At 46.4% G+C, this 12,957-nt stretch overlaps 1 protein-coding gene across 2 annotated transcripts in view; it reads left to right on the forward strand.

Annotated features, from left to right (window-relative positions):
• Positions 1–12,957, forward strand: part of RPN1 (ribophorin I) — a 64,215-nt gene that overhangs the window by 35,956 nt on the left and 15,302 nt on the right. The window contains exons 1-3 of one of the 2 annotated variants that reach the window (XM_005571764.5): positions 1,644–1,925; positions 6,750–6,814; positions 8,001–8,307. In XM_005571764.5, coding sequence (XP_005571821.1) covers positions 1,665–1,925; positions 6,750–6,814; positions 8,001–8,307 — 633 coding nt within the window. In that variant the 5' untranslated portion in view covers positions 1,644–1,664. Of the gene's footprint in view, positions 1–1,643; positions 1,926–6,749; positions 6,815–8,000; positions 8,308–12,957 lie in introns of those variants that run through there. The other variant, XM_074033172.1, reaches the window with a different exon arrangement.

A 12,957-nucleotide genomic window follows, 5' to 3' on the forward strand; every position in this document is an offset into this window, starting at 1 on the left:
TGTCTATGGAGTAGCCATTCTTTTATGCTTTTACTTTCTTAATAAACTTGCTGGCTGGGGGCGGTGGCTCTTGCCTGTAATCCCAGCACTTTGGGAGGCTGAGGCAGGTGGATCACGAGGTCAGGAGTTCAAGACCAGCCTGGCCAAGATGTTTAAACCCCATCTCTACTAAAAATACAAAAATTAGCCAGGTGTGGTGGTGGGCGCCAGTAATCCCAGCTACTGGGGAGGCTAAGGCAGAGAATTGCTTGAACCAGGGAGGCACAGGTTGCCGTGAGCCAAGATTGCGCCACTGCACTCCACCCTGGGCAACACAGTGAGACTCCATCTCAAAAAAAAAAAAAAAAGAATAAATAAAATAAAAAATAGTAAACTTGCTTTCACTTTGCATTGCAGACTCACCCTGAATTCTTTCTTGTGTGAGATCCAGGAACCCTCTCTTGGGGTCAGGATCCAGACCTGGGATTGGTGGTATGAGCCACTGTGCCTGGCCTTGTCTATATTTATGACTAGATTGAAGTGATGGATTTTCTGTAATTTTGTGGCAATACCACAGAAGTGATGTGCCTTTCTCAAAGGATCCTATCAGTAGATACCTAATGTTACTATATTTTACACGTGGTGATGTTAACTTTGATCACGTGTTTAAAGTGGTGCCTGCCAGGATTCTCCACTGTAGACTATTTTTTCCTTTGTAATTACTAAACATTTTATTTTTATTTTATTTCTTTTTGAGAGGGAGTCTCGCTTAGTCGCCTAGGCTGCAGTGCAGTGGTATGATCTTGGCTCACTGCAACTTCCGCCTCCCGGGTTCAAACGATTCTCGTGCCTCAGCCTCCAGAGTAGCTGGGATTACAGGCGTGCGCCACCACGCCCGTCTAATTTTTTTTTTTTTTTTTTTTTTGAGACGGAGTCTTACCTGTCACCTAGGCTGGAGTGCAATGGCGCTATCTTGGCTCACTGCAACCTACGCCTCCGGGGTTCAAGCGATTCTCCTGCCTCAGCCTCCCGAGTAGCTGGGATTACAGGCGCCCGCCACCACGCCCGGCTAATTTTTTGTATCTTCAGTATAGATGGGGTTTCACCATGTTGGCCAGGCTGGTCTTCAACTCATGACCTCAGGTGATCCGCCCGCCTTGGCCTCCTAAAGTACAGGAATTACAGGCGTGAGCCATAGTGCCCGGCCTAATTACTAAACATTTTAGTAGAGATGTTTTGAAACTTTGCATATGTTTCGGCTTCAAGTTCTGCCTACTAATTTTAGCATCCATCGGTGGATGAAGAAGGCCGACTTTTACTTTCTCAGTCTGAGCAAAATTTCACTGCTTTAAGGAGCAAAACGAGCAGAATTATTGGACAGGAAGAATGGTAGGAGAGAGTAGAGACCTAGGCAAGTGCCGCTCCTGTAAAAATTAGGTAAGTGAAATCTAATAATAATAAGTGCACTCGCACTACAAACAGTAGGATAGCCCGGGCAGCTCTGAGAGGGGTTTGCAATCAGGCGCCGGGTCGACTTCCCGGTTGCCCTGGAGACAGGGTCCTTCCTTGTTGGGCGCCTCCATCTTGTGTCACCAGCCCTTGCCCAATGAGCGGCTGCTCAGTGGCGGGAGGGCGGGCTACCGCGGCTGGGCTCTGCCCGCCTTGGCCCTCTGCTCTTCTCGGTCATGGAGGCGCCAGTCGCCCGCTTGTTTCTGCTCCTGTTGCTCGGGTCCTGGACCCCGGCGCCAGGCAGTGCCTCCTCCGAGGCACCGCCGCTGATCAACGAGGACGTGAAGCGCACAGTGGACCTAAGCAGCCACCTGGCTAAGGTGACGGCCGAGGTGGTCCTGGCGCACCTGGGCGGCAGCTCTACGTCCCGAGCTACCTCTTTCCTTCTGGCTTTGGAGCCTGAGCTCGAGGCTCGGCTGGCGCACCTGGGCGTGCAGGTGAGTGTGGGCGACCCCTCGCCGCCGCTCCCGGGGCCCTTCCCGCCTCCCTTCCTGCCGGTCCCCCGACTCCGCCCGCGCCCCTCTAGGCCTCAGGAAATGCGGAGACCTGGGCGGCGGGCGAGGCGCAGGGGTCGGTGGGATTGCCTCGGGGCCCCGGCGCCTCCGCGGCCGGTGCACGCGCACCCTCATGCCTGGGCCACGTCAGCACTGGCCTGCCCCCGCGCGGGTCGCTGCTCGCGTGGGCAGCTGCTGGGATTCGCAGCGGACCCGCCTCGGAGCTTGCCCTTGCGGGGGCCGTTCTCAGCACCGCTCGGGCGACCTCTGGCCGATAGAACGCATCTCCCTTCCGTAAGGCGAGCGCGGCAGCCGCTCGGCCCGGTGCCAGCGGGCGCCGGACTTCATTTCCCACGGCCTGACGCCGTGGCCCAAGTGGAGGACAAATAAATGAATTAAAATGAATTTCATTCTCTTAATTCAGTATCTGGTCCGTTGTAGGTGCTTCTTTCTAGACAGAGAACCATCAGAAATGTAACAGGTTTGGCATCTTTTTTTTTTTTTTTTTTTTTTTTGAGACGGAGTCTCGCTCTGTCGCCCAGGCTGGAGTGCAGTGGCCGGATCTCAGCTCACTGCAAGCTCCGCCCCCCGGGTTCACGCCATTCTCCTGCCTCAGCCTCCCGAGTAGCTGGGACTATAGACGCCCGCCACCTCGCCCGGCTAGTTTTTTGTATTTTTTAGTAGAGACGGGGTTTCACCGTGTTAGCCAGGATGGTCTCGATCTCCTGACCTCGTGATCCGCCCGTCTCGGCCTCCCAAAGTGCTGGGATTACAGGCGTGAGCCACCGCGCCCGGCCAATGTGACGCATTTCTTAAGGTTGCTAATGAACACTTTCTAAATGTTAAAATTCTTCTTAAAGTTAATTTTGAAATTCCTGCACGTAATATAAGTTTTCTTATGCCGTACAGAAAAGGAAAGTCCAGTTTTCTCCCGTCCCCCTACTGCTTCTCATTCTTAACCTCGGCAATAAATGGCTGTGTTTGGCTTAAGTGTTTCCAGGTATTTCAGTGATCACCAAAGAAAATGTTGGGTTTGGGAGTAGAGAGAATATACTTACACAGAGGTTTGTTTTTTATTACTATTGTTGTTAAACAATTTCATTAAATGATTACCTAATTATTTGTTGAGAGAATAGTCATTACAGTGTCACATTTCCCTCTAAGCAAACTTCATTCTCTGACTGAATATGGAGCTATAAAGCTGGGTTTATAGAGATTACGTTTCTGAAATGACTCCTATTTTCTTTCATGCCTTGTCCGTGATGAAATAAAGTTTTACTCAAAGGCTTGTGGAAAGATAGATCAAAACTTCATGTAAATTTGCCTTGCCACCTTTGAATGTCTTGAATGTTAAATCCTATTCTTTATAGAAGCCAGTTGTGATTTAATGAGCTTGTTACAGTATAAGTGAACCACAGCAGGAGCTCGGCTATCCTGCCATCATGCCTGCGAGCTAGGTTAATGTGCTTATTTTATGTTGTTTTTATTTTTTCTCCCAACTTTATTGAGGTATAATTGGTATACAAAAAACTGCCTATTGTTAATATATTCAAAATACATATACACTGGTGTTACCATTACCACAATCCGGGTAATAAACATATCTATCACCTCCAGAAGTTTCCTTTTGTTCTTTGTTTTTGTGGTAAGATACTTTCTTACTGGGACTCTACTTTGTGTCAGATATTATGGTGGGTATTTTAAATATATTTTAATTTAGCCCTCATAGCAACCATTTAAGGGATAAGTCCTCATATAGCAGGCAAGGAGGCTGTAGTCTGGCAGATTAAGTTATTTAGCCCCCTACATGTGGTCTTACAGTGCAGAGTAAGTCAGGGCTCCAACTTATTCCATAATTTGTGTATTCTCACACTGTATAATGTTGCCTCTTCTGGCTTTGATGGCTGTGAGGTAGGGTTGTATTGGGTATAAGACCTGCAGTCACATCAACAGATTTATTTAAAATCATTTTAAATTTTGTAGTCCAAGACACTAGTTAAATGGATATATGTGCTATTTTGTACTCTTATCCCAGTGGGAAACAACTGGATGATGAACTTAACAAGGAGGTGCATATTTTCCAACAGTTGTGTTGGAAACTGATGAGGTTGTTGAAATGTTTTTCAGTGGGTTCTTTTCTTTCTTTCTTCTTTTTTTTGTTTTGAGACGGAGTTTCACTCTTGTTGCCCAAGCTGGAGTGCAATGGCCCTATCTTGGCTCACTGCAACCTCTGCCTCCTGGGTTCAAGCGATTCTCCTGTCTCAGCCTCTGGAGTAACTGGCCCATGCCACCATGCCCGGCTAATTTTTGTTATTTTTTTTTTTTTTTGAGATGGAGTCTCGCTCTGTCGCCAGGCTGGAGTGCAGTGGTGCGGTCTCAGCTCAGTGCAACCTCTGCCTCCCGGGTTCAAGTGATTCTCCTGCCTCAGCCTCCTGAGTAGCTGGGACTAAAGACGCGTGCCACCATGGCCAGATAATTTTTGTGTTTTTTTCATAGAGACAAGGTTTCACCATGTTGGCCAGGATGGTTTTGATCTCTTGACTTCGTGATCCGCCTGACTTGGCCTCCCAAAGTGCTGGGATTACAGGGGTGAGCCACTGCACTTGGCCTGGCTGGTTCCCATTGTGATAAGATTCTAGTCAAAGTCATGAAACTTGTTGTTTGTGTTAGACTGTACAGCTTTATTGAGGATGATTGTATGATTGTTTTAGACTTTTTGATATAATATTTTAAAAGTTCACCATTACAGCTTTTTGTATCCTACTGGGAATCACTACTTAAGTCCTAAAAGATAGCCTAATTTTTGTTTTTTTCAGTTGAGGGTGGGTTGGCAGAGAGATCAGTGGGGTATGTATACACTTCTCCCTTGCAGCCTGCTCCAGAGCCTTATGATTGGAGATAACTCCTCTTTCTCAGAAAACCCCTGCAGCCTGCTGGAGTGAACGTCCTTTTCCTGGTTACATAGCTTGTTGCTGTGAGGTACCCCAAACAGTGGTCATTGGCTCCTCCCCAAGGGATTTTTGCCAGTGTTAACTTTTTTTTTTTTTTTTTTGAGAGGGAGTCTCACTCTGTCGCCCAGGCTGGAGTGAGTGCAGTGGCACGATCTCGGCTCACTGCAACCTCTGCCTTCCAGATTCAAGTGATTCTCCTGCTTTAGCCTCCCAAGTAGCTGGGCTTACAGGTGCCCGCCACCACGCCTGGCTAATTTTTGTATTTTTAGTAGAGATGGGGTTTCACCATGTTGGCCAGGATGGTCTCGATCTCCTGATCTCACGTGATCTGCCTGCCTCGGCCTCTCAAAATGTGAATCACCGCGCCCGACCAAATTTTTTTTTTTTTTTTGAGATGGAGTTTCACTCTTGTTGCCCAGGCTGGAGTACAGTGGCATGGTCACAGCTCACTGCAACCTCCGCCTCCTGGGTTCAAGCAATTCTCCTGCCTCAGCCTCCTAAGTAACTGGGATTACAGGCGCCCACCACCACGTCCAGCTAATTTGTATTTTTAGTAGAGACGAAGTTTCACCATGTTGGCCAGGTTGGTCTCGAACTCCTGACCTCAGGTGATCCACCCCCCCTCTGCCTCCCAAAGTGCTGGGATTACAGGCGTGAGCCACTGTGCCTGGCCAGTTTTAACTCTTATATTAGTGAAAAAACAGTTTTAAGCTGGGCATTGTATCTCATGCCTGTAATCTGTGGGAGGATTGCTTGAGCCCAAGAATTCAAAACCAGTCTGGGCAATATAGGGAGACCCTGTCTGTACAAAAATAAAAATCCCTGAGACTTTTTTTTTTTTTGAGACGGAGTCTTGCACTGTCGCCTGGGCTGGAGTGCAATGGCATGATTTCAGCTCACTGCAGCCTCTGCCTCCCAGGTTCACGAAATTCTCCTGCCTCAGCCTCCCGAGTAGCTGGGATTACAGGCACACACCACCATACCCAGCTAATTTTTTGTATTTTTAGTAGAGACGGGGTTTCACTATATTGGCCAGGCTGGTCTTGAACTCCTGACCTGGTGATCCACCCGCCTTGGCCTCCCAAAGTGCTGGGATTACAGGCGTGAGCCACCACGCCCGGCCCCGAGACTTTTCTGTTACATCACTAAATACATTTCTTTGAGTATGCTTATTTGAATATAAATGAGGAAGAAAAGCATCAAGAAAGAGGCCTTTGAGAAGTATATTTGGAAGTGTAATCTTTCTGTGTATATGTGTATTTCATCATTCAGGAAAATATGCATTTATAGAAGTTTTATGCCACTTTTATTTATTTATTTATTTATTTTGAGGCGAAGTTTTGCTCTTGTTGCCCAGGCTGGAGTGTGATGGTGCCATCTCAGCTCACTGCAATCTCCACCTCCCGGGTTCAAGCGATTCTCTTGCCTCAGCCTCCTGAGCAGCTGGGATTACAGGCATGTGCCACCATGCCTCGCTAATTTTGTATTTTTAGTAGAGATGGGGTTTTTCCATGTTGGTCAGGCTGGTCTCGAACTCCTGACCTCAGGTGATCCGCCTGCCTCAGCCTCCCAAAGTGCTGGGATTACAGGTGTGAGCCACTGCGTCTGGCCATATGCCACTTTGTAAAAGTAAGTCTTTGACAATATTCTTGTGTTTCAGAGAAAAAAAATTGTTACTGAAAAGAAAATTCAATCTCTAAAAAGTTCTGGTAGTTTGACTACTTTAATGGGGATGTACTGAAGCACTTGGTTAATTATTGACTCAAAATTTAGAAGCCAAAAGACGTGAAGAACAAACTATCTTTTTCTGTTCTAGGTGAAGGGAGAAGATGAGGAAGACAACAATTTGGAAGTACGTGAAACCAAAATTAAGGGTAAAAGGTAAGCTGACAAACAATATACCTTGTCTCTTGTTCAAGGTTATGTCAGGGTTGGGCTCATACGGGATCATAAACTAGGCAAGTTGCTCAGGAAGTGCCTGCTGTATTACACATTTTTTTCTTTTCTTTTTTTCTTTTCTTTTTTTTTGTAGAGAGGAGGTCTAGCTATGTTGCCCAGGCTGATCTTGACCTCCTGAGCTCAAGCCATCCTCCTGCCTTGGCCTCTCAAAGTGCTGGGATTACAGGTGTGAACCACTGCATCTGTCCTAGAGGATTTTTTTTTTTTTTTTCTTGAGACAGGGTCTGGCTTTGTTGCCCAGGCTGCATTACTGTGGTGCCATGTTGACTCACTGCAACCTCCACCTCCAGGGCTCAAACCATCCTTCCACCTCAGCCTCCTGAGTAGCTGGGACTAGAGGTGTGTACCACCACACACAGCTAGTGTGTGTGTGTGTGTGTGTGTGTGTGTGTGTGTGTATGCATTTTTAGTAGACACAGGGTTTTGCCATGTTACCTAGGCTGGTCTTGAACTCCTGGCCTCAGGTGATCTGCCTGACTCGGCCTCCCAAAGTGCTGGGATTACAGGCGTGAGCCCCCACACCTGGCCAAGAGATCACCTTTAATGTAATAATTTAAGTCTTTTATTAACCGGACACGGTGGCGGGTGCCTGTAGTCCCAGCCACTCGGGAGGCTGAGGCAAGAGAATCGTTTGAACCTGGGAGGTGGAAGTTGCAGTGAGCTGAGATCGCATAACTGCACTCCAGCCTGGGTGACAGAGCAAGACTCCATCTCAGAAAAAGAAAAAAAATAATTTAAGTCTTTTAAGACAAATATCTAGCTGTTTCTTTCAGGGCTGTTTATAAATAGCAAGAGTGTAAAACAACATAAATGTTCAACAATGGAACAAAAGTTAAAAACATTCTAATAGGTAATCCCCAGCTACTTGGGAGGTTGAGGCAGTAGAATCTCTTGAACCCAGTAGGTAGAGGTTGCAGTGAGCCGAGATCGCACCATTGCACTGCAACCTGAGTGATAGAGCCAGACTCCATCTCAAAAAGAAAAAGGTGATCTCTTAAAGATAATTGCTTTTGTTTTGGGTTCAAAATTTTATTCTGAGTTTGAACTGCTACTAGTGTTTTCAGTATCCTCAGTCTCTCTTATTTCTCTTGCCTTGTTCTTCCTTTAGTGGGAGATTCTTCATAGTCAAGCTCCCAGTTGCTCTTGATCCTGGGGCCAAGATTTCAGTCATTGTGGAAACAGTCTACACCCATGTGCTTCAGCCGTATCCAACCCAGATCACCCAGTCAGAGAAACAGTTTGTGGTGTTTGAGGGGAACCATTATTTCTACTCTCCCTATCCAACGAAGACACAAACCATGCGTGTGAAGCTTGCCTCTCGAAATGTGGAGAGCTACACCAAACTGGGGAACCCCACGCGCTCCGAGGACCTACTGGATTATGGGCCTTTCAGAGATGTCCCTGCCTATAGTCAGGTAGGCTCAGGTGGAGTCCAGCCCATCCCTGTCTGCTTCAGAGAATGTCTTGCAGAGTGACTACTGGTTGATAGGCTTGGGTGGTGTGGGGTGGATGGAATCTGCAGTCATTTCTAAGGTCATTCCAAAAGTGTTTAACCTGCAGTGAAATGATTCCATGGGGGTCTTCTTTCTCCTTTGGGGATCACAGGTAGAGGCTGGGGGTAGCATTCGGAGAGGTGGAATGGGTGTTGGGGGAGATGGAAGCAAGACATTCCATGCAGAGGCAGTAAGGACTTGAGATAGTGTGGCTGGGCAGATACTGGGGTAGCAAAGCTGTCCGAGTGGTTGAAGGCCTTCCTTGAATGTTGGGCCTCGGTTGGAACTTGAAGGGAGAGGGCGAAATTAAGGCTTACAAAGATTTTGTTACTATGGCAAATTGCAAACATGCCAAAGTACAAAGACTAGTATAAACTCCCACACACATCACTTAGATTCAGTGGTTATCAGGTTGCCATAATTAACCCACCTCTTTTTTTCTTTGGTGGAGTACTTTAAAAAAATTTTTTTTTTTTTAAGAGACAGGATCCAGCTCTGTTGCCCAGCCTGGAGTACAGTGGCATAATCATAGCTCACTGTAACCTCAAACTCCTGGGCTCAGTCCATCTTCCCAGCTCAGCCTCCCATGTAGCTGGAATGACAGGCGTGTGTCACCATGCCCATTTAATTTTTTATTTTTGTTGTAGAGACATGATCTTGCTTTGTTGCTCAGGCTAGTCTCAAACTCCTGGGCCCAAGTGATTTTCCTGCCTTGACCTCCCAAAGTGCTGGGATTATAGGCATGAGCCGTGGTCCCTGGCCTCTTTGCTAGAGGAATTTTTTTTTTTTTTTTTGAGGCAGAGTCTCACTCTGTCGCCCAGGCTGGAGTGCAGTGGCACAATCTTGGCTCACTGCAAGCCCTGCATCCTGGATTCATGCTATTCTCCTGCCTCAGCCTCCTGAGTAGCTGGGACTACAGGCACCCGCCACCACACCAGGCTAATTTTTTGTATTTTTAGTAGAGACAGGGTTTCACCGTGTTAGCCAGGATGGTCTCGATCTCCTGACCTCGTGATCTGCCCGCCTTGGCCTCCCAAAGTGCTGGGATTACAGGTGTGAGCCACTGTGCCCGGCTGCTAGAGGATTTTAAAGGAAATCTCAGGAGTCATGTCTTTTTACTCTACCTACTTCCTTACCATTTCTAAAAAATGTGGATATTTTAGACGTTTAACATTTCCTTGCACTGGGTGCAGTGGCTCATGCCTATAATCCTAGCACTTTGGGAGGCCGATACAGGAGGATCATTTGTGACCAGGAATTCAAGACCAGTCTGGGCAACATAGTGAGACCTCATTTTTACAAAAAACATTAAGCTGGGCGTGGTGACACACTCCTGTCGTCCCATCTACTTGGGAGGCAGTGGGAGGATTACTTGAGCCCAGGAGGTTAAGGCTAGAGTTATCTATGATTGCACCACCCCACTCTAAAAAAAAAAGATTGCTTTGCATCTCTCTGTGTGTTTAGAACATGTGTCACTAAGGATGTGCAACCAAAATACTTTGTTCTAATGCTACATGAAATAATTGTTTGTTTTTTTTGTCTTTTTGTCTTTTTTTTTTTTTTTTTTTTGAGACTGAGTCTGGCTCTGTCGCCCAGGCTGGAGTGCAGTGGCCGGATCTCAGCTCACTGCAAGCTCCGCCTCCCGGGTTTACGCCATTCTCCTGCCTCAGCCTCCCGAGTAGCTGGGACCACAGGCGCCCGCCACTTCGCCCGGCTAGTTTTTTGTATTTTTTAGTAGAGATGGGGTTTCACCGTGTTAGCCAGGATGGTCTCGATCTCCTGACCTCGTGATCCGCCCGTCTCGGCCTCCCAAAGTGCTGGGATTACAGGCTTGAGCCACCGCGCCCGGCCTTTTTTGTCTTTTTTTGTTCTTTCTTTTTTTCTTTTTCTTTTCTTTTTTTTTTTTTTTTTGAGGAGTCTTGATCTGTCACTCAGGCTGGAATGCAGTGGGGCGATCTTGGCTCACTGCAACCTCTGCCTCCTGGGTTCAAGCAGTTCTCCTGCCTCAGCCTCCCGAGTAGCTGGGATTACAGGTGCCCGCTACCACGCCTGGCTAATTTTTGTATTTTTAGTAGAGACGGGGTTTCTCCATGTTGGCCAGGCTGGTCTCGAACTCTTGACCTCAGGTAATCTGCCTGCCTCGGCCTCCCAAAGTGCTGGGATTACAGTTGTGAGTCACTGCGCCTGGTCTGTTTTTTTATGTTTCAAATGTCAGTTTGATACATAGTTAGGGCTGTTCATTTTGGGTTGTTTTAAACTTTTAAGAACTTTTTATTAACTTAATTTTTTGAATGTGAAAACAACATGATTTCATAGTCAAAATTATATAAAACAAGTTATACATAACAAAATTATATATAACAAGTTATATATAACAAGTTAAAAGGCCAGGTGCATATATATATATATATATGGCCTTATATATATAAGTGCACTTACATAAGGTGCATATATATACACACACACATATATACATACATACATAAGGCCAAGTGTACCATTTTAAGTTATATATATATATCTCTCTCACAACTTATAAAGCCAGGTGCACTGGCTCATGCCTGTAATCCCAGCACTTTGGGAGACTGAGGTGGGGCAGATCACTTGAAGCTAGGAGTTCAAGACCAGCCTGGCCAACATGGTGGCCCATCTCTACTAAAAATACAAAAATTAGCTGGGTGTAGTTGCACTCAACTGTAGTCCCACCTACTAGGGAGGTTGAGGCACGAGAACTGCTTGAACCCAGGAGGTAGGGGTTGCAGTAGCCAAGATCATGTCACTGCACTCCAGCCTGGGCAACAGAGCAAGAGTCTGTCTCCAAAAAAACAGGCAAGTTATAGTCAGAGAATTCTTGCTTCCAATTTTCCCGTTCATTTGTTCTCCTTGGTAACCATTTATGTTAGCTTTTGGTTTATTCTTCTAGTGTTTCTTTCTAAATATATGCAGATTTGTAGTAAACATACTCATATTCCTCCATGTCTCAAAACATAGCTCCCTATGTATATTGTTGCTCTGTGGGGTTGTTTTTGGGGAGGGGGAGGGTCTCTGTGCCTCCTGTTGTGGTTGTAGAGTGCCCAGGGCCCATGTGCCCACTGTGAAGATGACAGCCTTGCCACTCTGAGCTGTGCTTTCTCTAACTGCATGATTTCTTTTACTTACTTAAAACTGAATGAGAGTTCATATTGGGACACTGATTTGATTTTCCTCTATGCAGGCTTTTAAAAATATAAAGGTTTTGGGTTTTCAAACTTGCCTCCATTTTAAGTTAATAGAACGTACTTGAGAGGCTGGGCGCGGTGGCTCACGCCTGTAATCCTGGTACTTTGGGAGACCGAGGTTGGCAGATCACAAGGTCAGGAGTTTGAGACCAGCCTGGCCAGCATGGTGAAACCCCATCTCTACTAAAGATACAAAAAATTAGCCAGGCATGGTGGCATGCGCCTGTAATTCCAACTACTCGAGAGGCTGAGGCAGGAGAATCACTTGAACCTGGGAGGTGGAGGTTGCAGTGAACTGAGATCACGCCATTGCATTCCAGTCTGGGCAACAGGGTGACACTTTGTCTCAAAAAAAAAAAAAATTAAAAAAAACGTTCATGAGAGACCATTTGGCAAATATAAAGGAAGATTTGAAGTCAGTTCACCACCACTATTGACACTATTGACATTTTAGTACCTGAGTCATTTCTAAGCATAGGGCTTTTTAATATATGTATTATGTTTAATGTCATATTATGTAAAAGTATTGTGTAATACCTTTGACACTTAGAATATTCTCTAAACATTTTACATATTACTACATTACCTTTGTCAACCTTTTTTTTGTTTTTTGAGACAGGGTCTTACTCTTGTCGCCCAGGCTAGAGTGCAGTGGTGCAATCTCAGTTCACTGCAACCTCTGCCTCTTGAGTTTAAGTGATTCTCCCACCTCAACCTTCCCAGTAGCTGGGACTTACAGGCATGTGCCACCACGCCTGGCTAAGTTTTGTATTTTTCGGTAGAGACAGGGTTTCACTGTGTTGGCCAGGCTAGTCTCAAACTCCTGACCTCAAATGATCTACCCACTCTGGCCTCCCAAAGTGCTGGGATTACAAGTGTGAGCCACTGTGCCCGGACAGCCTGTAAACCGTGTTTTTTTTTTTTTTTTTTTTGAGACAGAGTCTTGCTCCGTCACCCAAGCTGGAGTGCAGTGGCTCAATCTCAGCTCACTGCAACCTCCACCTCCTGGGTTCAAGCAATTCTCCTGCCTCAGCCTCCCGAGTAGCTGGGACTACAGGCGCCCGCCAACCTGCCCGGCTAGTTTTTTTTGCATTTTTTTAGTAGAGACGGGGTTTCACTGTGTTAGCCAGGATGGTCTCGATCTCCTGACCTTGTGATCCGCCTGTCTCGGCCTCCCAAAGTGCTGGGATTACAGGCTTGAGCCACCGTGCCCGGCCTTTTTTATGTTTTTTTAAATTTTTTTAAATTTTTTTATTTTTGAGACAGAGTCTCGCTCTGTCGCCCAGGCTGTAGTGCAGTGGTGTGATCTTGGCTGACTGCAAGCTCCGCCTCTCAGGTTCACGCCATTCTCCTG

Source organism: Macaca fascicularis, chromosome 2 (genome assembly GCF_037993035.2).
Source record: "Macaca fascicularis isolate 582-1 chromosome 2, T2T-MFA8v1.1".
NCBI lineage: Eukaryota > Metazoa > Chordata > Mammalia > Primates > Cercopithecidae > Macaca > Macaca fascicularis.